The 27,819-nt window shown below is 39.5% G+C and overlaps 1 protein-coding gene across 11 annotated transcripts in view; it reads left to right on the top strand.

Moving 5' to 3' along the window:
• The window catches only part of THEMIS (thymocyte selection associated), a 93,032-nt gene that overhangs the window by 17,306 nt on the left and 47,907 nt on the right, over positions 1–27,819 (top strand). For all 11 annotated transcript variants that reach the window (XR_014582499.1, XM_083831593.1, XM_083831591.1 and 8 more), the window contains 3 exons: positions 2,709–2,867; positions 11,000–11,458; positions 14,447–15,492. Coding sequence is in view for 10 of the 11 variants with exons in the window: in XM_083831591.1 (XP_083687717.1) it covers positions 2,709–2,867; positions 11,000–11,458; positions 14,447–15,492 (1,664 nt within the window). In the remaining variant the exon portion in view is untranslated. The remainder of the gene's footprint in view (positions 1–2,708; positions 2,868–10,999; positions 11,459–14,446; positions 15,493–27,819) is intronic.

The following is a 27,819-nucleotide window of genomic DNA, read 5'->3' as shown; positions in this document are numbered from 1 at the left end:
GAGAGTGACTTTTGCTCAGGTTGGTCTCCCAGTGACTTCCAGTGATGTCAAGGTGGTGGCCAAGTGCTTGTTGGCTGCAAGTGCTGTAGCAAAGTTGATAAATATATCTTATACTCAGAGTGACTGGAACTGATATTGAGTAAGCCTTAGGAAAATCGCTGGCTTAATAGTTGCATTTTTGATATTACACTTAGAAAAAAAAAAAAAGCCTCTATTATTATTTTTTTTTTTCCTCCCCCACCTAGAAGGAAAGCTGTGGAGTAGAGATTGTTATTTTCTGCGGGAAGTAAGTTCTGGAGGCAATGACAATATTTCAGTACAGGCCATCTAAATTATTGATCGCTATATATAACCGGAGGTCAGGTTTTAAATATCCGTCTTTGCCTGAGACCATTCTGGCTACCTAGGTTAAAAGGGATGAAGGAAAAAGACAAGAGTTTCAACTGAACAAGATGCAAGAAAGGGCTATTAGAAGCTGTTGTGTTAAAGGAGGACTTATCAGAGTCAAACACTTGCTTATTTCAAAGCCCTGCTAAGGGCTTTCACTGAGCTTCACGATGTTGAACTTACTGAGTAAGGCGACAGACATAACAGATTGGGAATTGCTGTTGATCTAACACACTTATTGCAATAGTGCTAATATATTATAACAGTGCTGGCAAAATGCTATCCCGGGTATTCCTCACCAAAGGGTGAAGGCGCAGAACTTACCAAGAAGGTGTCCCTGTCTTGGTGAAGGAGAAGGAGCACAGCCTGTCAGCTGCCCCTACTAGGTTTCCAATTTCTTCTTTCTCCCCAACAGCTCTTCTTTTTTCCTTGCTCTCTTTTTTTTTTTTTAACCCCACTCCCCCTTTTTCTTTCTTTTTTTTTTTTTTTTCACACTGACTCCTAACACCCTATTATATCCTAACCTTATCCATTCCCTCCCCGGGGTGACATTTAACACGATTTGGGTGAAGAGTCAAACGGTCAAACGCTATAGTCATATATGCTTAGCATATACTTCATTAAGCTCATTATCATATTCAGGTAGTTAACTTTAATATTAATTTTACACATAATGAAGCAAAAGGTTTCACTTGGGTACCGTGGCCCTCGAGATTCTGTTCAGTTGCCAAAACAGGGCTGTCCCACCAACACAAGACTCCCTCCCTCAGCAACCTCTCATACCAAGCTTGCAGATCTCCACCCACAAAGTTTGTCTAAGAGATAACTAAGAGCAAGCTGCTCAATTCCCCTTTGCCCAAGGCTGGTGCTTATCAGTGATGCTAACAAGTCTGACTGTTCTCCACAGAGGATTGTGGGAACAAAAATTTGTCTTCTCAGAGGAGATGAAGAGAATTTGTTTCTTCTAGATTTTTGTCAAAAATGTGACCAGAGACAGGGCAAAATTAACCTCGGAAGCACTTTGGGAAAAAGAGAACTAGAAATGAGTAAAACAGAAGTATTCTAAATTGCAGTGCAATGTTAGTAGCAGAGCAAAGGAATACAGTCACCAATAAATTAGGAGTGGAAATGAGAATAAGGTTTCTCACCATGAGGGAAATGAAATTCTGAGATGGGATTCCAAGCACCACACTTCCACATCAGTTCAGGATAGAGCTTGATAAGTTCATAGAAGGAAATGCACTGCATCGGAAGAATAGAAGCTAACATTAAAGTTAATATTTCTGATGAGAAGCTTTTTGTGTTCAAAGTAATGCTATCTACAAATGTAGCTGAAACAAGACTTAATCACCATGTGTTTGCTGCACTGCCTTCATATATAATTAATTAATCCTATGCCTCAAAGCTTCTGCTAATCTCCTGCAGGGACCAGGAAGAATTTTCCTTCTTCTGCATAACTTGGCTTTTGTTATGATTTTGCTTTATTATTCCCCTCACCCCCCATACCCCCGACACACACACACTTCTGAAACATCAAAGATGGACCACAGCTAGAATGGAGAACAGAGGGTGTTTTTGGCAGGGCAAGCTGCAGTTCCAGATTGTGTTGAGGAATCTCTGAGATGCTTGGTTGGATTGCTTTGTTCCTGAACTCAAACTTCTGAACATCACAAGAAAAAAGGATTATTTTTTTTTCTTTTTCTGCCAGGAATGAATCAATAGGCTTGTTTCAGCATGGGGCAGGGATTACCACTGTTAATTTACCAGCCTTCAATTTTCTTTCACTTTCTTCAGATTTCCTGTTACTATGGAAATCTCAAATGTTGATTTCACTTTGATGTCTCCTGGCCTCTCCCTGGGTACCTTGTAGGGTCTATAGTTTTTGCCTTCTGCTGCAGTCTATTGTTTTCTATGGGCTATGCTGTGTCCTGTGCTGTGTAGAGGCACCTTTCCTGCCCGGACTCCACCACCTGCTGATTTCACAAGGCAGCTCCTGATGACCCAGGCAGTCTATGCTCTGCCTCATTACATTTTGGTTTTACAACTTTGAAATGCATGTTCTTCAGACCTTAATGTCCTTACACACATCTAAGGACAGTGCATACTAGATCAATGAAGATCACTTCCAAGATCACTGAAGTTACAAGATGAATTTTCTTATAATCTTTAGGGAAAAAAAGTGAAGATTTGACTAGTTACTGTAGGATAAGTATATTTCATATAACTTATTTTAAGTGTTTTTGCTTTTATTCAAAGAGAGAAAAATACTTGAAAAAGTGATAAAATGCTGAACTTTTCTTTCCTTTTGATTTTCTTTTCAGGTTCCATCTATGAGATGTTTGGAAATGAATGCTGCCTGTCAACAGGAGAAGTGATTAAAGTTATTGGCTTCAAAATTAATAAGCTCATAGCAAGTATCTGTGAGAATAATGAAGACAGCCAGTTTTCTGCCAAAGTGGAATTACCTCTAAATTTTCCTGGTACAGTATTTCATGAATACATGTTTTTGAGGAATTATAACCCTGAACAATCACTTTTGTGCATTTTATTGATTTGCTGCCTTGATTGATATTTGTTTGAGGTTACATCTCATCTGTCAAGGATACAATTTTATCAGATGGCACAAGACACAATCCACTCATTTTTAGATTTCCACCCTTAGAGTTCTCTTTCATGCCTGGATAGAAATTATTAATGTTGTAATGTTCAGTAAGAATGCTTTCTATATTTGAGGTCACTCAGTGTCAGAATCATTACAAAGCTATCTTCCCAGTTATTTGTGACTTTGCCAAACTTTGAGCTATTTTCCTTGCCTTCTGTACAGTAGAATTTCATTATTGTTAGAGTATAATTATTTTATTATTTTGAATAGAAAAGATTACAAATACTTTCTTATGCTTTTTAAAAATTATTATTATTATTTATTATAATTCCAGTGGCCAAAGTGGCTGCTACATGCCTGGAAACAAAGTTAGAGGAAAATATATAAAGAATTACTCAAATGCCTACATTTTGGAGCACGGAATAATTATATTTTGCATCTCGTACTGACTTGATATTTGAAATGAAAATATCTTCCGATCATGTGGCTCTGTAAGGGAGAAGTGGACAATACTGCACCTGGGCTACCTAGTTCATCACACACGTCATTCTAATTCATTATTCAATTCAGCTTTCATCTCAATTCACCTGCTTTAAGGGCCCAGCTGTGTTAAATAGGGAAGTGACTGAAATGCAGAGGAGGAAACACTGGTTGCATGTGTGTGTGGGAAGAGGCAAACCAGGTTGGGAAACTGGCAGAAAAATGTTGGACCTAGGAGCATAAGTGAAGGGTAAAGACTTGATATACAAGGAACAGGGACTGGAGCTGGGAGTCAGCTCATCCATCAGATGAGGACCACAACCCTACAAATATAGATATGTAGGGCATTTCATATGCTGGGAGTCTTGCAGGCAGCAGAGGTAATAGCAGCCCATTGGGGAGAGGAGTTGAGGAGGCTGGAAAGCAGCGAGCAGTGTGAAGAGGATGTGGTATGTGCAGGAGGGAGCCCATGTATGCCTGGGATAGAAGTTACGGGACACCTGAGAGTGAGAGATGTGGGGACAGAGCACACATGATAGCACCGCAGCCCTCGAGAGCCTGAGATAACATCCAGAATTCACTTTGGCCAGCAGTCTAGCTAATCCATCAAATGAGGCTGCAGTTTTATAGAGAAAAATAGCATGTAAGCATTTAACTGATATTGTATTGTACTGCAAGCATGTGGGAGGCCAAGCTGATGTTGCTCAAGGACGTGTAATGTGGATATTTTCTAGTGTGTGAGTGTTTGATTTAGCAACATCACTGATGTTCTTCTACTGCATCGCAGTGAGATTGTGTGCATGTGCATGTATACTGCTTCGGTTATGCCAACACCCAAACTGGCATTTGCTTTTTCTGCAGTGGGAGACAAGACACTTCTTGAAGCAAATAAAATGTAAAAGCACATGAGAATGTAATGTTTCATCTGAATTCCACAGGAAAGTATCTTCTGCTGTGTCTTCATTTTCCATTCTACAATACAGGTTTCTCTCTGAAGTAGTCCTATATATCATTTTCTTTTCCCTAGTGGATCTTCAATTTACTTTAATGTTTTTCTTATTCTTTGTATCAGAACCATTTGTATGACCACTTATTAAAAGACTTTTTTTGGAATGTCATTTTCAAATACTGATAGGGCCCAAATGTAATCATCAAAGACATTTTAATTATTTGTGGCTATCTAGAGATACTGAAGTACTGCTACACTGTGAACTCGCAAGATATCTTGCATTTTTCTTGTATTCCAAGCTTCTTTGCTATTATTAACATTTCTACTATCATCATTAAAATACACATACATATAGGAAGTTATATTCTAAATCTTGTTTGACAGATGAGTTTGAACATTTGAAGCCTAAAATATCCAACACAACTGAGTGATAAGAATAATTCTATATTTATTAATGTTGAATCTCATGATTTTTAGAACACAACAACCTGTGATTTCAAATGCTTGAACTTGGTGAATCTGGATTTGTTTGCATTTAAGTGATCAGTTTTACAACTTGACATTTGGATGTTGCCCTGTTGAACACGTTTTAAAATTCAGTATAATCACTACAATTTACATACATATTTATGTAATCTCCCAACTGGTATTCTAGAAAACTGAGTTATTTCACTAGAAATATAAATTCAGTGTTCCTTTTGCTGAGGTTTATCATTGTTATCCACCACATGATGGGTGGTACCAAACAGCAATGCTGAAGAGGGGGATAATGACACTTCTTATTAGCCCAACAGTGAGCGCTGTTCTCGTTTCCTTCTGTATATGTATCCTTGTGCATTCAAGAGCTTTTTGGTAAGACACAAATTTGTCATATGTTTGGCTTACTTTTTCACTGAAGAATGATTCTGCTTTATTAAGTCAAGATGTCCCAATTTCTGCTTCTTCTTGACCCTTAACTTTTATGAAGCTATCACTTTATTTTGTACTCATGCTATGCTCTGAATGGGACAGTTGAACTTGATGATCTTTGCAGGTCCCTTCTGACTGAACTATTCTATTCTAGTCTAAGAACATTGCTGGCTTGCCCCGTCTCCACAACAAAGGACAGAACTGGATTGTGGATAATCTTTTTTACACTGCTTTTGACTTACTTCAGTAAAAATATCCACAGGTCTCTAGACTCTGACGCTGTATTTACACTGTACTTACAATGCTCTCTTGCTAGTGCTGACGCAAATAAACCTTTTTTGATGTTATTTTCCATTTCCGTTGTTGTGAGTTATCATTTGCCTGCGATGGGCCCATATATCTTTTCACTGTATGCACGCTGCTGTAAGCAAGCCATGCGCCTGTTTAGGTTACTCTGGGAATAATGTCTCTCTGAGTGAAGAGCCAGGCTCATTGGCTCTCAACGATCCTTGCTCTTTGTCCTTCTGAATGTATTTGCAGTCTACAGATTTTTTTTCTGCTCTGGCAAATCAGATTCTTGATAAAGTCCTAATCTGGCCTTTGCATTAGAAAAAACGCTGCAACTGCGAGTTCGCTATCTCTGTTATTTCATTCTCTTCTCATTCTAATTTGTTCTTTTTCATGCCTCAGAGGGCCAGGCTATTCTTTCTGTACTCATACATTGAAAAAAATAAAAAAGTAAAAAAATAAAAATCTGCTCTCACTCTAGACACTTCGATGGCTACATCTAACAGCACTTTGAACTACGATTTTCACTACTAACAAGTTAGCAGAGACAGGTAATTTACACAACACCTGAACTCTGTGCCAGCACAAATGATTTCATTTTGTTCTGTTATATTCCTTCTTCTGCAAAACTACTGCTGAGCTCTCCCTGTTTTCAGGAGGTCTGTGACAGCTGCTGCTGCTCATTCCTACAGGACCTGACAGACGTAGCTGAGCACAAGCACCCCTTTGAGCTCTCAGCCTTCACAAGCCACAAAGCAGGAGACTTGCCTGTGGCCATGCATGTGTGAAAAAGCTGAGGCTGGGCACTGAAAGGCTCGCCTTGATAGGAGTTGAAGTGCTATCAGTCTGAAGGACTTCCATTTAGCGGAGTGAATGCCCCGCAAAACAGGAGTGATGAGAAAATCATTCCCCAGGCTTCCGTGTTAGGGTGCTAGGGTGGTTACTAACACATGGCTCTCCAGTGGTGATGCTGACCATAGGCTCTGACAATCTGCTGGAGGTCTTACTGTGACTGTCAATGTGGTTGGCACAGACTGGGAAGGTGGTGAGAAGGAAAACCCCACCATCCTTGGCAGAGGGAAAAAATGCAGCAGAAAATGTGAGATGAGAGTGATGGTTTGGCTTTGGGGCAGGATGTGAAGAGGTCACTGGAGCAGAGGAGGTGGAAGTGTGGGTGGTGGAGGAATGATAACCAAGTCAACTCCAGAGAAGTTGGGAACTGAAATGGTCCCCTTCTTCTGCATTACCTTGGGGAACAGAGACAGGTAGTCTAGGACAGGAGGTCTTTCTGTTAGTTTTAACTTGAAGACTACTTGCTGCTCTATTAGGTGAGCCTGACTTTTTTTTTCAGTTTTCTGTTGGGCAAAGAAGAAAAAGAGAGAATAAAAAGGATACTCCTTTTCTTCAGGACTCTAATTAGGACTGAAAACAGGAAGCCTATAAAACTACAGAGAGGTACGCTTTATCACTATGTAGCCAGTAAAAGGGAGCTGCATATATTGTTCTGTAAAAAGGTGGTAAAAACATTCTTCTGTAAAAACGTACTTTCCCACAGAACAAAACAAGTGATCTATGGGCCTTCCTTTCTCTCCAATACAAGTAAAAATCATTCTCTCAGACTCCCGTATGCATAAGTCAGTGCCTAAAACTTTTCTTGAAAATTACGGGGCAATTAGATTTGAGGCTTACTAATTACGATATTATTGCTAGGCAGGCACTTCACCTAGTGAAATGCTACCAGGTGATATGGATTCATGGAGTGTGACAATGGTTATACATTTCTGTAGTTACTATGTATGTGTAGTGATTCTTGTCTCTACCTGTAATTTTCCCCCAACTAATGGGGATCAGTGTGTTTTGGTCATAGCTCAGATTATTTAGAAAATAAATTTATATGAGCAATAATGCCAGCTCTCAATAAACCAGCTGGACTTCTTTCCAGATCCACTATTTCCATCTGCCTATCCCCCTAATAGTCCACCAAGCTCTCTCAGGGAAGTCTAAGTGAATTTGATTCAGTCATTTTATGATTTATGGAAGAGTACAAAAATATTATTTTGACCTCAAAATGTCCAAACTTTAGCATCTCAAACTTGCCATATGTCTCCTACTCTGGAGAATTCTTTGCTAAGTTAGGTTTGGAAAACATTTGGTTTTGTAATTTGATTCATAATGATTTTAATGAGGTTCCGAATAGTTCCAAATAACATTTTTTAAGCACGTTTCCCCATGAAAAATGAATAAATATGTCATAGCAAGGACAACATTTATGAGATGATACCGTGACAGATTATGGCAGTTAGATGGGGACCACAGTGGTTTTACCCCATCATACCAGAATAACTTTTTATATATTCACCTCTTTTCTATAGAGATAGAAGCATATGGAACTTTACATGCTCGTAAACATAAACAGGTGGCTATTAGGGGCCTCTAACTCATGGGCCCCATCAGTACAGAAGCTAAGTATGCAAGTCCACATGGTTCTTTATTTGCCTATGCAGACATTCTGTTATCGAAATTAAGAAAACAAGCGGAATAGATGATGAAGATTTTTCTGCTCCCAGCCCTGACAGTCAGTCTGCCTGGGCCTTAGGGGTAATCAGTTATCTGTTTTGTATGAGAACTGATGATTCTGATTCCATATGAAAACTGCTTTCCAATCCAGCACGTTCATCAGCTTGCTGCTGGAATAGCTGTCTTCCAAATAGCTCCATTGTCCCAGGGAAATTACTAAAGCCTGAGTTTAGAGTCAAACTTATAGAGGAGAAGAAGGTTTCTTGTGGCTGTGTATTGCCAGATATTTTCAACTGGAAATGTTTTTAGCATAGTTTATGGAGGATTTTTAATGTAATTCTGGAGGCTTTCTATGGGCAATAGGCATGCACCTATAACACAGATGAGTAAACATAGTTATTGCCTTTTGGATACGTCATATGTACTTTGAATACACTTTTAATGAAGAATGTTCCTATTTCCTTTCTCTCAGCATTATCAGATGATGCCCATCCTATGCTTGCAAAGCACGACATTGGAACACTCTTTGGTGATACTGTCTTTTCCACAATTTCAGTTTGTCATTGGTGCCTTGTCACTGTGATATTTTCTAAATGCTGATGAATCAATTTGTCTCAATCTGTACTGACAGCTTCAATAGTGATTAGGACTGGGGTAGCTAACTTGCTTATTAATAATTGTGTTAAAAAACAGCTATGGGAAACTTTAAAAATATCATTGAGAAAGAAATGTTCTGAGGTTTTATCTGTGCAGTTGCATTCATGGATGTGGCTTCCTTGCAGGCTGGAAAAAAAGTCAGGATACTTTCCCATAGTGCTACATTGAGGACCTATATGTACCAGATGTATTTCCACAAGGGTACTAATTTCATACAGGAAATGTGAACTGTCATACAGACAAGTGTGAAGGCACAGAATTGCAGACAGCAGTTACATAGGCACAATTAGTGACTATTTCTGCAGTAAATCAAGTAGGCTATTGCTGTTTAGGCTGCTGACAAGTGCTCAGTGCTGTTAGTTGCCACAGTTACTAGTGGTCTCATGGGACACCTAGAACCAAACATGACCAATCTGGTGATAAATCAAACAAAGGCTATCCACCAAACAGATTTTTTTTGTGTCTTTAACAAGAAGGGTACTAAAGCTGTGATGTAAAGGTAGCAGTTTTTGTTACAGTGAAGCCAGAAGCACAGCAATTCTGTGAGGGGTGAAAAAAAAAAAAAAAAAAAAAAAAAAGAGTCTGTGGAGGGAATGGTTTGATATATCATTTTTAAAGAATATAATCCTAAGGTGCCCCTGCTTCCACACAGGCTCCACAATTTTGTTGATCATGTATTTAGGGAGATAAGCTTAGTAGGGAAAAAGATGTGGGAGAAATAAATAAAAAAGAAGGTTATTTTTAACTGAAGCAGTCCCCGGATCTAATTTGTTAAACAAACCTGCAATCAAGGGGAAGTCTGGAGATAGGAGTGAATGAGCATCTTCCCAGCATCTAGCAGAAACTGTGTTCTGGCAGCGTCATGCCTGGTTGAGATTCAGGCATCTGCTGGGGCATCCTGCCCTTCTCTCACAGTCTAGTCACCACAGAAAGGGAGTAGTAGTCAGTGTTGCCCTAGTTCCCAGGCTAAATGATGAGGGAGGCAAAGGGGGCACTTAAACCCTTTTACATGATGTGAACCACTTATGAGATGTAGAACTGCCATGAAAATATCTCTAGCAGTGTCAAGCAGCATTCCTTGAGTCCCCATCACATTCCTCCTTCATAACTGCAAAGGTGGGAGTATTCCTTTACTGCAAGGATATAGTGCCCTTTTTATGGTCCAAAGGATGCAAAAGTGTGGAGCAATGGGGCCATGGGGTTTCTGCTCTTTGGTTTTGGAGGGAGACAGGAAAAAAGTCACGGCGTCCCCCTGGGAGCTTGGATTCTTTGTCACTGTAGCTGTAGCTACAACTTAAAAGCTGCAGTGCCATGAGGCAACATTCACACTACCGCATCCTGGGAAGAAGAGAGCTTAATCACACAGCTCAGCTAAACCCTACTGTTTAGTCCTGTAAACTGTCCACTTCATCTTCCTCTGTGAAAACACACAAATATAGAAACGTACACATTTTTCTTCTGATGTGAACTCCTAATGAGACAGCTCCAAGGGGCATGACTAACATGAAATAATAATGTCCCTGGGGGCTAAAGAAGCTCAGATGCAGCTCCTGCCTCGCAGTACTTCAGCACTTTAATTGCCTTGTGATGGCCACAGTGCTCCAGCACCCAAACTGTGAATCACTCCGTCTGATGGTCTGGGCTATTGGAGATGCTAAGATCAATTTCCCTTGCTCATTCTTATCATTACATGCTCCTTTTTCAGTTGTATTATTTCTTGAAACATACTTGGTCTTGGAATCCTCAGTTTGCATGTAGAAGAATATGTAATACTGATGTTTAGGGAGAAACTTCAACCTGTGTTTCACTGATTGCATTTCTGTTGCTCTTCCTTATATCCTGTCTGCATTTATTTCTTAAAGGCTGGTTTCCTGAGAAGAAACATAAGAACTTAGGATAATACATCTTTTGTTTCTGTAGCAAAAAAGAAAGAAAAAAAAAAGGCCTTTTTTTTTTTTTTTGGAATCACAAATGTGAAAATGCTGGATCTCAAAAATATAGTAGCTGCAGAGTGGAGAGGGCTAATTCCAGCTCCCTATGCTTTATATCACGTTGTTGATGTTATCTGTGTAGAATTAAATTTCTAGCAACTGACTATCAGCCATGAACTCTTTGATAGGCTTTTCTCCCCATTTTTAGTGCACAGTCTAAAATTTGGCACAGCCTGTTTTGTACATTTCCTTTTTATAATGCAAGTTTTCTGTTCTTAGGTCTTTATAAGGTTGTGGCAGATAAAACTCCATATATCAGCATTGAAGAAATTACAAGAAAAGTTGCTATTGGGTCAACAAGATTTGGCCATCCATGCTTCTACAGCTCTGAGGATATAAAATTGGCAAACCTCACTATCAAACAAGGCGAGCAGATCACCTTCAACTCTGTGGAAGAGGTAAATGGAACAATGGCTGTCAACTGTGGTGTGGTCAGAAACAACCAGTCTCATTCCTTTACTTTGCCCCTTTCACAAGACGGAAAATTCTACGAATGCGAAGATGATCAAATATACACTCTGAAAGAGATTGCGGAATGGAAAATCCCTAGGTGCAGAAAACGGATTGTCAAACTTTCCAACACTTTACATACATGGGACTCCTCTAATCCACTGCCAGAGAACTTTGATGGCTGCTTGATTCTAACACCTGTCTATGAAGTGCAGGCAGTAATGAAATGTAAGTAGAAATTAAAGTCAATGATCTGTTTTATCTGTATAGCAGAGTATACTGAATCACACATAAGTTGCTCAAAATAGGCAGGAAGAATTCAGTTTGGTTGAGAATTCCTTACCCATATTTGCCTCTAATGCTGGTTTCAAGTTGCAGAAAGATAAAAATAATATTGCCGTTTTTATTCCTTTATCAGATATTAATTCAGATAGTTTCCTTATTTTTCTTTCTGTTGCCACTTTACTGATCATTACAATTAAATCATCTTTCAAAAGGTTACATATTGCATAGTGAAAAGCAGAGCTTAGGAAATCAATTTAGTTCTCAGATTTTCTTTGTTTGTTTGTTTGTATCTCATGGAGAAGCCATGGCAAAGCCACTTGATCATTTATGGCTCTGGCTAGAGATAGAAAAAATATATAGACTTCTGTTTTATAGCACACTCAACTACATTTTAGGAACTGCACTGTGTTTTTGAGATTGAGGATTCTGCAGAATGCACACCAATATTATCTTGCTCTATTGTGGAAAGAAATTTTGATAGAATATAAACAGATAATTTCTTAAACCTCTGGGTTTTAGGAAATGGGAAAGAATTAGAAATCCAATATCTTTAAGAGATGTAATTTGTGTTTTTAGTTTTTATTAAAAAAAATATTTTTTTTTCTCATGGCAAGTCAATACTGTTCTAGTTGTTCCACTGAAAAGTGGCACTGAAAGTGCTGGGTTCTGTTCTTACCAATGTTTATATCTATTCCTTAGTTTAAACCTGTTAGTGAAATTAGTTGTGGGAATAAAATTTGAAGGTATAAGCGCACAGTGAAATGTTCCTGAGTTACTGTGGCTTGAATAGCTGAGCTATAGCAATGACCCATGTGTGCTTGCATAGCATACCCTCTCAACTGAGGTTCCTGCATAAGCAAAAAATCAGCTTAAACTAAAGTGTTTGACCTTGCCTGAGGACAGCACAAACACTTAGACAATTTCTGCAATTCTTCTTGTTGATGCACCCACCCTGTTAGAGTTTGGAGGATAGGAGCTTAGCTTTTGGGAAGCTTTTCTGCCTGTTCCTTTTACTGGAAGCATACCACTAAACTCCACAGAAATGGAATACTGAGAGAAATATGTCACTCAGGAGGATAGTAAGCAGGAAAGTTTCACAATGGAAGTTTCTCTGGGGAATGACATAAGTAAAGAGATAAAATACATGAGAAAGAAATAAAAGTGAGCAGAGACTGTTATCACAATAGTTGCTAAATGCTTTTCATGAGATATCCACGGTGCTTGCTATGTGGTTTAATGTGTGAGTTTGGAAAGTATATCTTCACAAGATAAAATACTTAGTTTTCTGCAGCTCTAGCTATATTCAGGGATCTTGCCCCACTCCTGCAGCTGGATTCACTTAAGGGTATTCCTATGACCATTTAGATATATATTCAGGATCAGTAAGAATTTAATGTTTCTAAAAAACTTTTAGAAGATTCAGAAATGTTTCGTATTTGCTTGTCTTCCAATCAGATATTCCAGTGAGAGTTTTATTTGTTGATTTTATTTGCGTGCCTGTTTATGTTTCATACTGTGCTCAACATTTAAGAAGCATTAAATATGCCCTAAGTAACTATTTAATACAAACTTCAAAAGTAGGTTTCATGGTACATGATTAACTACTTTCTTGTGGACCATGAAAAATGCATTTTCACCATTTTTAGAACTATAAATAGACATAAGATAAAATATGAGAAATACTATCCACAATTAAAAAGGATTCCTGATAAGAGGGATAGCAGATTACATTTTCACAGGCTGTGAGCAGGAATCCTCTGTACTTTTATTCATTCTTAATAATGAACAAAATTTTGTGTCTGGAACTCCCTCAATTGCTCATTTTCTCTTTCATTTTCTCTAATTGTTCCTCCTTCATTGACTTTTCTTTGTGGTGGTCAGGGTATTTGTCACCTGAGTGTGTTAATATGAGAAAAGTAGAGTGGGAATAAACAAATCCTGAATCACTCTCATAGAAGTCTGTCACGTAAAATACATGTCTGATACCAACTTTTAGGTATAAAATATTAGTATGTTCTGCTACAAGAAAGTGTGGGTCCAGCATATACTATACATGTGTGCAGGTCTATGCAGAATAAGTCTTAGTGAAGAGAGCCATTAAATAATATTTGCTTGTTAAATTTTACTGCTTTGGTCAGCGATCTGTGGTACCACCGATCTAAAATCAATCTGATCAAAACTCTTCAAAATTCGATCTGATCAAAATTCTTCAACAAACCTTAATCGCATAGTCAGTTTTGAGCTTGGAAGTTTTACATCCAAAATTTTGCAAGTTCAGTTGTGATAAAAATGTTGTTGTTCCCTATCAGACTGTTAAAGGCAATGGCTCAGTTCTGACAGTAAATAAAACCAGGTGCTTCAGAAAAAGATACAAGAGTTCCACAGAGGACCATTATAGTGGAAATTTCCTCATTCAGTAATAATAAACATAGACTTTGTTATACAAAAGTTTTGCGTTTTTAAGAAGTGATATTATTTTGTAATAATTACTGATGTTTTCTTTATTCTTACAAATATAAAAATTTTTATTTGTCCCAGATTAGCCATAACAACCTCTTGTGTTAATGGGTTCAAATGCTCTTATTCATTAAAAGTGTTTCCCCACCTATTTGTCAGAAAAGAAAAATAACAAACTGGATTTTTCCTCTTCCTTTTTCTTAAACTCTTGTATATTTGCATACCTTATTCTCATGTTATCTCATTTCATTTCTCTCTTCCTTTCTGAGGTCTGCTGCATAGCTGATAGCCATACATCTCAAATTAAAACAGTTAGACTTTGACTGACCCAATCAATTGTACAGGCATATACGGAGTTGCACACACTGGGAAGGTAATTTTTGTATCTGGCTAACATGACATGTATATTTTATTCCAATATCAGTTTGAAAACAAACAAACAAAAAAAATGAATGTATTTCTTTTTGTTTTCAGTTCGGAAGGACATAGTTCATATCCTCTCTGATCTGGATGTTGAGGTCAAGGATATAACAGACTGTTATGATATTAGCTCTTTCCTTCAGCCACTGTCTTTGGAAGATGTATTTGAGAGAACAAGTAGGGAATTTCCCATGGTTGCTGAGATAATGGAGGGGCCTTTAGGAAGACAGAAACCTTATAACTTATTGCATATAGGGAAAGAGATTGTCATCCACAAAAAGTACCAGGCTACAAGAGTCTTAGCCTCCGAGATCAGAAGTGACTCCCCCAAAAGACATTTTTTAATCCCTATGACCTACAAAGGAAAATTCAAGAGAAGACCTCGGGAGTTTCCAACTGCCTATGACTTAGAGATAGCAAGAAGTGAAAGGGAACAGCTTCATGTTGTAGCAACTAAAGCCTTTGATTCTCCTCATACAGAGCTTTTCTCTGTATCGGTTGGAGATCAATTTCTAGTTCAACAACGTCAGACTAGTGAAGTTCTGTATGAGGGAAGAAAGAAAGTCATAGATGTTTTAGCTTGTGAACAAATACTAAGTGATGCATATAAGGAAGTGCTCCTGCCTATGTATATGGAAGGTGGCTTTGTGGAAGTGATTCATGACAAGAAGCAGTACCAGCTTTCTGAGATTTGCAAAGAATTTCGTTTGCCTTTTAATGTCAAAGTGTCTGTGAGGGACCTTTCCATTAAGGAGGATGTCTTGGCTGCTGTACCTGGTCTGCAGCTTGAAGAAGAAATCACAGACTCTTATTTGCTGATCAGTAGTGCCAGCAGCCCAGTAGAGAGCTGGGAGATTCCCGTGTATCGTTTAAACATGTCAGTCCATTTGCTCAGCAAGGATGTCCAGACAGACATACCTCCCATGACTAAGACAACAGTGGAAGAGATCAGCGAAGAGGAATACTATATGGTACGAAGATTTGAAAACCAAACCCTACATCCACCTCCCAGGCCACCAAAAAAGCCAGCAGCACTTGCACCAAAACCTGTTTCTGCAGTATCTAAGCAAATTACATCTGATGTACTACAGTCTACAAAGGTAAGGTATTGCACCATGTCTATGTCTTTGAATCTGTTACAATCATAGGTCATTTTCTGTTGGTTTATAGTCTCCATTTCACTGGTGTATTCTTATGGTACTGTACACAGATGGCTCTCAGTTCCCTGTAATAGGCAAATTAGCCATTATAGACAACAATGGTTAAAATCTCCAGTGTGTGTTAATTGATCCATGAAAAACAACGGAACCATGCCGACTCACAGCAGAAAGCTTGGCCTTATAATTTTGGACAGATAATCCTTAATTGCACCAATACAGAAGTGAAGGGAAAGACTTGAAGTGGCTATATTTAAATGTTTATTAAGGGGTAGCATATGTTTTCATGATATTTGTTAAGAGAATTTTGCTCAGCTGGAAACAGCTGAATTAAATTCACAGGAAGTCAGGTTATATAGATATTTTTGACTGCATGTTTTTGTACATACTCAAGTGGCAAATAGATCTGGAATAAAAAGGGCAGCTCTTTTAGAATAACTTTTGATGTTAAGAAAGTTAAGTGCCCCTTCTAGGACAATTTTCTTAGTGATTAATCTAAGACAACGCGTTTGCTCATTAATTTTTATACTGGGTCTGGCTGAGATGGAGTTTATTTTCTTCACAGCAGCCTGTGAGATAATGTGTTTTGAATTTGTGACTAAAACAGTGTTGATAGCACACCAGTCTTTTGACTGTTGTTGAGCAGTATATGCACAACATCAAGACCTTTTTTTTCCCGGTCTGTCCCCCCAGCAAGAAAACGGAGCGGAGTGGTTATTCTGGGAAGGTGGCCATAGTGCCACTGGCAGGGCATCAGCCTGCCTGTGGGAGGTGCTGAGTGACACCACTTGTTTTTCTTCCTCTTTCTTTCACTTATAAATTTATTTCGAAGTCCACTCATGAGTTTTCTCATTTTTTCTCTTCTCTGTCCTGATGTCAGAGAGGGAGTGAGCAAATGGCTGGGTGAGTGCTCAGCTGCTTGTTGGGTTCAACCTACCATAGTTTTCTTGCATAAATTGAAAGAATTAAAGAAAAGCACTTTGATGAACTTCAGTGAAAGAGTGTCCAGTAGGTACATTTTTTAGGTCAGTTTCTCTGTGTCATGCAAATTTCCTATGGGGGAAGACAGTCATACATTGGAAATGCTTTCAGACATTGGCTGAGGCCTAGAAAAGAGACTGAAGAATGATTGTGCTGTGCTTGAAATGTGATATAACTCATGGCATTGTATTTGGTTGGAGGGTGGTGGTGGCGGTGTGGGGTAAGGTGGTGTGTTTTTGTTTTTGTTTTTGTTTGTTTTTAATGTTGCTATCAAACTAAGTTCCAGCTCTAGCAGCCCTGAAAGGGGATATTTTGTGAGTCCCCTTCCTTCCCTGCTGGAAGTGTCCATCCCATTATGCCAGTTCCGGGCCCCCATGTAGGTCCTCAGCTCCACAGGGGTCCTGGGAGGTGATTGCAACAGACCGTAGAAGAAGTGAAGGGGTAGGGCGGATCCCTCAGATAAGGGTAATACAGCAAAACGCTGCATACAGTGAAGCCTGTATCAACTTAAATAAGCCATTCTACTAGACTAGGGAGGATAGATGAGAAGCTAGGCCCTGGAGCTAATAGGGAAGCCTTCAGGCTGGCACTGGCTTGTGGTACAGAGCTGGGGAAGAATTCCCTAATTGCTGTGTTTCTGGTAGAGCTGTATGGTCAGGAGGACTCAGACTTTCTGCTGTGACTGGTGGCTCTGTGTGGGGAGCAACAGGTAGATGTTGACTCTAGACTAGACTCATGCAGAAAATACTATTTTCCTGAAGTGAGGAGAGAGCAATAGGCACAGGAGAGGGATGGGCTGAGGTTCCTTTGCATGTTCATGAGCAACATTAGACTGCAGCTGTCCAGACAAAGAAGCACATTTATGCAGACTGCTCCAGAGGATATATTTTGTCACATGCTTGTTATAAATAAGTCATAAATTGCAGTCAGAATGCTTTGAGTTATGCAGATTCATAAATCTCTTTTCCTCAAAAGACGAAACAAGTAGAGATTCCGTATTCATAAGATTAAACATCCTGAGTGTTAATGTAATAGGTTTAGAGTCAGAGAGAATGCGTTATCTGTTCTATCCCAAGCACAGTAAGTCCTCTGAGAGGACGTGGATCATAGCTGATAAGCTCTGACTTGGCCTCTCTGCCAGCAACAGTGGTAGGGGAGACTGCATTTTCTTCTAAATATAACATGGATGTCTGAGGGTTCAGAAAGCTGGAGATGGTGCCAAATTGATAAATGGCACACTTTGCATATTTTGTGACTCTGTGTAGACTTATTTGCATAAATAACAGACAAATGTCCTAATGAGCTGAACTTAAGCCTAACAAGTGGCAGCCTGGAATAAGCTTTAGTGCTGCATGAATTGCCATGGCTCCTCTTGCAAGCAGCTCCCTGCTTGCCTGTGTGATGGAGGGTGGTGATTGGCTTCCTTGCTCACTGGTTGGGAAGCTCTGCTTGGCCTTGTACTCCAAGATTAAACACTGCTGCTGCATGAGTCCACAAAGGACCAAGATCTGGCTGTTTTATTTCAATACTGAAAGATGCTCTGCCAGGGAGGGGTGACCTCTAGCTATGGCTTCTGCTTTGATCACTTTTTAGCTCTTCCAGAAAGGTTGTGAGTTGTGGAGAAGCTCCAGCTGTCTCTGCCTGCTGTTCCCTGGCCTTGGTAATGGGAACACTAGGGCCATGAACAGGACTATACAGTCCACATTTTCCTGGGTGTCTTTGGTCATGTTAGTCACTGAATTGTATGAAATTGGCAGTCAGTATGGACTGTGACCTTAGAAGAGTGCACAAACTGCCTCAGCTTGTGTGCAAGGTGCAGTACTACAGAAACAGGTATGTCTGCACAGTACAGCGAAGTCCAGAGACGTCAGATGAATTCTCAAATGTAATATAGCTGCATTAACCAAACCCTCTGCCCACTCTCTTCACAGGGCTAATTAAGTTGGCTCAGCTCCTGCTGACGCAGCTTTCAATTCCAGAGCCTGGGGATCCCTGCTGTCCTCTCTACAAGGCACTGTAGACCTTGCCTTTCCCTCTCATCTCATCATTTTATTTGGTTAAGAAACATCTAGCCCACATATGTTTGCTGTTTTGTATTAGTTGCTAATTGAATAAAGAAAAGAAAACCCCCAAGAAAATACATGCAAACTAAATAAATGAAACTAAACAACATGCACTGAACTACAGAATGAATCTGGTATTTAAGAACGATTAAACTCTAATAAAAAATGTTACCTCTAGTCACCTCTACCCACAAACCCTACCGGTTTTCTACCACCAGTCAAGGACAGTGATGAAAAAAATGATTGTACCCTTTGTTGAATGGCAAAACTTGAGATAAAGCACTCACAGGAAATCCACATTTTCTCACTTGAGCCATTGGAGTAAAGTTCTCAGGGGGGGGTCCTAAAAATTAAATTTCTCAGGGTGGCTTAAAAATTAAATAGTTTAAGCCATTCAGTTTCTCATTGGTGAGCTTAGCTGGAAAATGAGAACGACCTGATAAACCCCTAGAAGTTAATGCTAGTTATTTGAGAATGAGGCACCTTATTCACTTGCCAAGGAGGTCCTGGAGATAAGTCCCCATGGGAGGAACCAGTCAAGATATCACCTTCTTGAAGTTAAAATTCATCTAAAAAGAACAAGTAGATGTGCATTTGAAAGCTCTTTTCAGAGCTGGAACCACTCTTAGAATATAACAATCCAAGTTTTCACTTAGTAACTCCGGAGTAAGGTTTCAGATGGGACCCTAGGCAGAAGAGGCTTGGAAAGTGTTTCCTAAAATTTCCTTAGGCTTTTTATCTGATACTTGCAGCTTCCTCCCCTTGAAAAGATTCAAGGCATCAAATGTCTTCTCTTTTTCTTTTTGCTTATCAGAATTACCTGTTGCCATTAAGTTAACCATGAGCCAGCAATGTGCCCTTGTGGCCAAGAAGGCCAATGATATCCTGTGCTGCATTAGGAAGAGTGCTGCCAGCAGGCTGAGGGAGGTGATCCTGCCCCTCTACTCAGCCCTGGTGAGGCCACACCTGGAGTACTGTGCCCAGTTCTGGGCTCCCCAGTACAAGAGGGACATGGAGCTACTGGAACGAGTCCAGTGGAGGGCTAATAGGATGATCAGAGGACTGGAGCATCTGTCATATTAGGAGAGGCTGAGAGATCTGGGCCTGTCTATCTTGGAGAAGTAAAGGCTGAGAGGGGATCTCATCAGTGTGTATAAATATCTGAAGGGAGACTGTCAAGAGGATGGGGCCAGACTCTCCAGTGGTGCCCAGGGACAGGACAAGAGGCAACAGGCACAAACACAGGAAGTTCTATTTGAATATGAGGAAACACTTCCTTGCTGTGAGGGTGACAGAGCACTGGGACAGTTGCCCAGAGAGGCTGTGGAGTCTCCTTCTCTGGAAATATTCAAAACCTGCCTGGATGCCATCCTGCACAAGATGCTCTACATGACCCTGCTTGAGCAAGGGCGTTGGACCAGATGATCTCCAGATATCCCTTCCAGCCTCAGCCATTCTGTGATTCAGCTGAGAGACTGACACAGTACTATGTGATCAACAGATTGAAAGAAATTATAGCTGACACTGTACTGAGTTTCAAGCAGTAAATATATTACAGATTTAGGAGGCTGTTAATATATGTCCCCCAAGTAGATTTTATTATTATTATTATTATTATTATTATTATTATTATTATTATTATTTAATTGAAACAATACTTCTCACCAAATATGAGTGAATATTCATTCAAAAATGAATGTTAGTACTGAAGGAATGGTAATCAATTTGTGGAAAACCACAATTTATTCCTGATGCTCTTCAAAGGCACTAAATGCACTTCCTAAGGAACAATAATAAATAAATAAATAAATAAAAGCAGCATTTGGCTTCTGATAAATGATAAGAGAGGTTAGCTCCAACCGGGGCTATTTTCAGTGGTCTGCTTAGGCATGTATCTAGCCTAAGGAACATTAGTATCAGTGAAATACTCATAAGCTTCAAGCTGCGATTGCTGCTAAATACCTTTATGAATGTGGGACTGGAGAAGTCAGTCACAGGCAGTAATCTGCTCAGCTCTAGCAAGAAACCTGAGAGAATTCCAGCTGGTGAAACTGGAATTTAATAAAATAGTAAGTATCAGGGCATGATAGTTAATCGTCATTCAGTGCTAAGGTCCATTATCCTTCAAAAAGTCATTACAGTGTTACGATATCAGGAACTTTTTTGCTTTCTTGCTTTTTATTTCAAAATTAAAATGAAAGAAAAATTATCACTTCCATCTGGCTTTGCAGTTCTACAAACTGAACTACCGAAATCTGCCATTAACATATTTATCGCATCTGTCTTCACAGCAAAATGAAGACTTATCTGGAATTAAATTGATAAGACATAAGCTGCGTTTTTCAGCAAATGAGTTTTCCTGCAGTGCCTTCTTTCCTTCCTCCTAACTATTTCTTTTCTGCTTCCAGAGGATTTTTCATGGTTTTGGGGCCTTTATACAGCAGGTTTAATACAAATATTTCTTCTGTGCAGCAATTTACTAACCTTTCTAAATAAATACATATTAGGAAATGCATGCAGGAAAGCCAGAAAGGAGCAGATAAGAACAGACTTCAGGAATTAATAATCTTCTGGCACTAGAAATGAGGTAGGAAAATGTGGTTCATTAGCAGATGCAAAAATGCATGTGCAAGCGTAAGAAGGAGGGTTTCTCTCTGACAAGTGTAGCGTTGTGGCTCCTGAGGCTTCAGCTGTGCTTCCTCTCCCTCCTTCTCTGTCCCCACTGGAAAATAAAGCTCTCCTCTCCCTGGAGTCCTCGACTCTTGACCCTCAACCTTTGACCCTCTCTCTCCACACATCCCATGTAATTTCTCCAAGTCGCTTACCAGTAGCTTTGTAAGTCCCTCATAAATAGGATGGGAAGGCTGGAAGCACGGTCCTTAATGTTTATGACCATCCCACCTTGTCACTGTGGACCAGTTCTTGAAATCTGTCAACACCTCATCCCCACTGTGGCCTTCCTGGTGAGTCAGGCTCCCAGTCCTCCACATTCCCCCGTGCTGCAGTTTCTCACTCCCCCAAGCACAACACAATGTGCTGCAGGGTTCTTCTCCTCCTAATACCCATCCTTTGACACATGTGCCTGATTTCCCCCAGACCTGCATGCCTTGAGTCCCCCAAGACTGCATTTGTCAGCGCCCTTCAGCTCCCCCCCAGACCTCTGTGACCTTGGTTCCCCAAGGAAATTTCAAGCTTTCAGAGAAGCTTGGCTTTTCCTTTTCCTTGTTTCTTCCAACACATCCTCCTCCTCTTGCTCTTCAGTCCTTCAGCGAGCTGAAGCCAAGGCCACAGCTATTGTCAGACAGGAGCTACAGGAAAATCCTAAGTTACACATGGGTTTTCATCTCCTTCCCCAGCAGCACATGTTCCAAACCTTAGCAGAACTTTGATCTTCAGCCAGGTTTTTAGGAGTAAAACTGGAGCGGGCTGTAGATGCTGACTGGTATCAAGCTACTTCGTGCTTTCTTGTAGGCTGGGGAGTCCCAGCTGAAGGACTTCGTATCGGTGACCTGTTGCAGAGATCATTATAGCTACATCTATACATGAGGGCCCATGACAATTTCCTGGCAACCTTTTATGCATCTTGATACCGCACTGGGCTGAGGCCTGCATGTGTGCCAACCCTCTTGTGTCCCATATCTCTGTGAAAACTAGACCAGGCAGTGATGGCTCTGAGCTGGATGATGGAGGATTGGGACCACTGATAGACTCTGTATGAATCAAGAGGAAGGAGTTAAAGGTGTAGGAAACACTGAAGCCCCAGCTAAAAAAGGTCTGGAATTTTCCCAGTTTTCTCAGTGTGAAGAACTGGTATTAAAATCCTTTTCTCTTTTAAATGATATGAAAAGCTTAAAATTTCCACAGAGAAGCATCAAGTCTGTAGTAGGCACTTACCGTGGATTGATGTTATTCTCAAAACCAAAATAAAATGGGGAAGATAGCAATGTGCCTGCCAGAAGGACAGGCAGTAGATAATTGCCTGAAAAACTAGCAGGGCAATCTGAGGTGTAAGTCTCATTGCAGAAAGCCATTACTGCTGCAGGAATTGCTGATACAGTATATGAAATTAAGGAAGTACAGATGAACACTTGGATATGCTGACTGACGTAAATGCCAACTGGTTAAAAGCAAATTGCATAATTTAAAGCTAGAATTGAATGTCTTGGAGAACAAAGAGATAAGAAATATCAAAATAAAAGGGATGCCTAGAAGAAAAATATATATATATATCAACCACAGAAAAATATGGCACCCTTGATAAGAAGAAGGAAAATACTGGACAGGGTTTTTTAAGCCAACAGCCATTAATGTCAGTAGGAGCAGAATTGGCTGGAATGTTTTTTTCTCTCATGCAGAAAGCGAACAACATAAAATCATATATTTGTATAATACAAAGCTGGACAAAAAAAGTTTTTTTTAAAAAAAGTCTGTTGCGCTGCAGCAGAATAACTCTCCAAAAATATAACTTGTGGGGGATCTGAAGTGCTTTTTCCAGCCCGGGTTCCTTGCCATCTGACTTCCAGTGTCACTGTTCTCCAGTCTGCACTGCCTTAATTTGCCCTTCTCTTCATAGCAAGAAGGTCAGAAAATCAAGCCTGCGGATAGCTGGCTGCTGAAGTGCCACTTATCACATGCCTGCTTAAACACATTCAGGGACTTTTCTGGGCTCTGAAGACCAACTGGCATAAACTGCCTGATGTCTCTGCTAGTAACTCTTTCAGTCTCCAGCTTTGTCTGGGTGCTTGCAAACTGCATTCTGGAGTGGGCCTTGGGGTGTTCGAATGCCCAGGTTGTACCCAGGAGCAGTTTGAGAAATAGCTTGTTGGCATAGGTTGAAGTGGAGCCCACAAATGCTTACAGGCACCAACCTGTTCAATCAGACAACATTGATGTAGCCCTGTTTGCTGCTTGGGCAGTGCAAGGGCCCTGAGCCTTAGAGGGTGGCTGACAAGATTGGAAACAAGAAGGACCAGAGTCCAGTTTCTGAAAACTTCATTCTCTACTGGGCATGCACAGGCACTTACTGTGGAGTAGCACAAATGAAACGGTGTTGAGCAGTTTAACATTCTGCTGTGGGATATTCTGTTAAAATAATTATTCTCTGGATGCTTTACTTGAGGGTAAGGATAACCTAGTAAGAGAGCAATATGCTCTAGTGACATGCAGTGGCAAATATGCAAGTTCCCAATCTGTTAGCAGCTCTTAAACAAATAAACAAAAACAAACAAACAAACAAAAAAGATATGTACATCAAGGATGTACATCAGAGTCACTAAAGTGTTGAACATAGTCAGTGTAAAAGAAAGTACTGACATTTCCCATTCACATTATGCGTTTCTTCATGACATTCAAGCTTTTTCACTACTGTCATAGCCAGGCATCCCAGAACTGAAAGTATCCCAAAAGGTTGGGATTATGCTTTGAAATACATTGCCCTATGAAATGAAATGAGAAACTTGCTGTCAGTGTGACATTAGGGTCAAAGCCCAAAGGATCTGTAGGCATGACTCACATTTTCCAGAGTCCTTACAATGAGGAATTCAGCGATTATGAGGAAATGGAGAATGCCATGGAGAGACTCATCAAATCCATTAAAACTTGGAAAGACACTCCCAGCCCTGGGCTTTCCCTCTCTGCTTTTTGAATGTGTTAGTACATAGACATGATATAAAAACTATGTGATAATAAAATGAATAGTGAGGCTTATCAATTACTATATGAGAGAGTTTATAGAGGCTGTGTGTTCAATGACTGTATTGAGAAAATACATGTCATGTGTTCAATGACTGTACTGAGAAAATGAATTTCCTTTCTCTGTGGATGGAGATGTATAATTTAGACAAACCTTTGTCAAAGTATTTAACAGCATTATGCTGTTGTTTTATCCTAAGACATGAAATAATTTTACTGATAAATATTTTAAATAGCAATATGTTGCAAAGCTGTGGTTCAGTTTCCTCCCATTAGTTTTGTTTGTTTTTTTGTTTGTTTGTTTTTAATAGGGACAAGAGTTTTGGGGAGGCACAGGTTGTTCTGTAGTTATAACTATTGTGATTCCAGTGGTGCCACTGAAAAATCAGAGCATGGCTCTCAGGCTTGCAATGGCTTTAGACAATAGCTTGTATCAGTGGTTCACTTGAAAGAGCATGATGAGTCTTATCAGAATATCACTTGGCAGGAAACACTGCAGAAAAAAAAAAAAAAAGAAGCCTCTTTGTTAGTTTGTGGCATGACATGCACCACCCTGGTGGGCAGCACTGGGGCTAAAGAATGCTTAGAGTACAGAAGATTGGAGTCCAGATTAGCTCCAAAAGAAAGACCAGGAATGACACTATCTGACATGATGAGGTTTAAACCTGATGCATAAAGCAAAATAAAGCTACTCCCAAAGCATCTTTTTATTATAATAAAAAATATAATAACATATTATGCAACATATTATAAATAACATATTATTATATGTATATGATATAATTATAATAATAATATTTTATATGGGAAATGAAGAAACTGTATCTAGAGATACTTTTACTGATCCACCTGTTTTACATAAGTGCTATGTTCATGTTCTGCAGTATTAATGAGGAAAAGAGCGTCTGAGTTTGCTTGTGAAGTGATCTCATTTGAAGGAAGATGTTCCAAGCAGTTGAACAGCAGCTCAACAAGAAAATTCTGGCCATGTGAGGAGTGGGGTTGGCAGGAGCTCCTCAGGTCTGGGTTATATTCCCTTGTCTTTCATACACCTCTTCTGTGACACGAGGCAAATCGCATAACTATCATTGCCTCAAGATACATGAAGGAACTGCCATGTGTGAAGCAAGGGTGTGGATTTCCAGCTCATTAGTTACTCTATATGGATGCTTAAATCTCAGGTAAATGCAAGATACATTACCTCCCTTCTGTAAGGGTCAGAGCTACCTCACATTTACTCTGGAGCCTTAACCACCCAGACAGTTGCCATGGAGTAGTTAATGAGCTGTAAATCCACACTCATTTACTTTGTAGCAACTTGTTCACGTAGCTGTCTCCTCTATGAAATGGGACGTAATGCTTCATTTTCCCATTTTCTGGGCTATTTATAGAGACAGGCATCATTTATGCATATATATATATTAAGCTTTTTTTTTTTTCTCCTTTTTTTTTTTCATTGGCTACCACAAAAGGAACCACAGTAACACCAGAAAAATAGTGACAATGAAATACCCAGACATGTTTTAACCTTGCTTAAAAGTTTTCAACTGAAAGTTAATTTACTGAACAGGTGCAAAATGAAACTGGCTGTCGTCTAGGACAGCTTAATTCTGAAGTGTGGATATTTGAAAGAGGAAGAAACAAGAAAGAAGAGAGGTGTGAACTTGTCCCATATAACTTTCCAAGGTGTTAACCTTGAAGCTCACTAACACATTTTAAGCTTGATCTTTTGTTAACCACTTCAAAGTTTATTCTTATGGTAGGCATGAGCCTTTGTGCTTGCCTGTTTGCACCTTCTGTTGCATATCTAGCATCTTAAGCCATGTCTTCACCTGGTGGCTTACAGAATGTAGCAGCGAGTTTCGAGACATAAAAGGTTATGGATAGAAATTGAGACACTTCTCAGAATGCCTCCTTAAAATTTCCCCAGTCTGTGGGACTTTGACAGATGATAGCATTAAACTAAAAGTTGCATGTTAAAGGTTAGTTTGTGTAAGCATACAAGGTGTCAGCAAAGACAGAAAATGAGGAAAGAGACTGCTACAGTATAGGTTATATATGTATTTTTTATTGATAGATCATATTTGAATAAAAAGTGGTGGGACATAACTGATGATGTATAAATGAATACTGACCCAAAAGTCCATTTTTCCAAGTCAACTGTCACACATTGCTTTTACAGCCAAATCATTTATACTGCCTGTAGTGATGGAGCAGCACCACCATTAGGATGGAAGAAAGGATTAAGGAGGTATGCTAGGAAGGTGAAATTGAGAACTAGTGGAACAGAAAAATGGGATACCCAGTTATCTTCTATCAAATTGTGAAATGGGATGGGAAGGCAGAATTATATAGGATGGAGGGAATTGCATTTTCGTTACAAGACCTTTTTTTTTTTTTTTTTTTTTGAGGAGGAGGAGGATGATTTTTCTTTCTGAGTATGACATTTTCTCCTTGTGAATATCCTAAGTTATGACTATTCTGACCTCATTGTTTCTCACATAAAAAGGAAAAGTAGTGTACAGAAAAAAAAATCTGCTTAAACCACACAAAATGATTTAAAAATGCTTACATACACTGTAGTGAGCATGAAATGTCTGCTTTTTATCTGCTGCTTTGAGCCCCACTGAACAGAGAAGGACCAGAGTGATTTTGATTTGCCTCTTAGTTGTACTCCATACAGTCAGTCAACATCTGACCTTATGGACACCCAGGCCACAAGCCTCTAACACTGCTGATGTTCCTGCTCTGCTCTCATGGTTCAGGCAGTAAGAAAATGGATGCAAAATACAGAAGCTAGGAGGAAAACAGGAGCTAACTCCTTAAACAGCAGGCTTAGGTTTTGCATAATGCTTATTGTTAGTGTTCATCTTCAAAAAACATGGAGATAAAATCCTCTCATAAAATATTGAAACCACTCCTGCCCCATGTGAACATTTGAATGTGAGAGATCTCCTTCTACCCTTCAAAATGGAAAGTAAATCTTCTTATAAATGTTAGAAGTTATTGAATAATAATATGGCAGTGGCCTGATGCTGCTATTGTTGAACCTAAATGAAGAACCTTATTAATCATGGATTTGACAGCTCATTCAGTTATAATGATGTTTTCTGTCAATCTAAGCTCTCATTATAATTGGATCTTACTTAGAAAAGAAGATGCTCCATTGACTGCTCAGATGCAGGAAAATACAGGTTTGCAAATGAAAATATCAGTCTGAATTCTATTTCCAGGGAGCCTGCTTATGCATGTACAAGTTGGATAACACTTTAATCCTTGCTGTGTGTCATATTTGGTCGTTACTGTAATAAGGTTCTCTCACTGATGAGGTACCAGCTCCAGAGTCAAGACAGTGAAAGTGAAAGCAAGACAAGAAAATGCAACTTTTTCTGGGGGTTGCTGGCATATCATCACTACAACCCCGTTGCAAAGAATTAACTGAAATAAATGGCTTGACTATATACAGAAGTGTGCTAGGCTGTGAATTTACATTGAATTTGTTTTTCTTTAATTTGTTGCTTTTTTTGTGGACACT

The sequence above is a fragment of the Anser anser genome (assembly GCF_964211835.1).
Source record: "Anser anser genome assembly, chromosome: 3".
NCBI lineage: Eukaryota > Metazoa > Chordata > Aves > Anseriformes > Anatidae > Anser > Anser anser.
The sequence above is the reverse complement of the archived record's forward strand: the minus strand, read 5'-3'. Positions and strand labels throughout refer to the sequence as shown.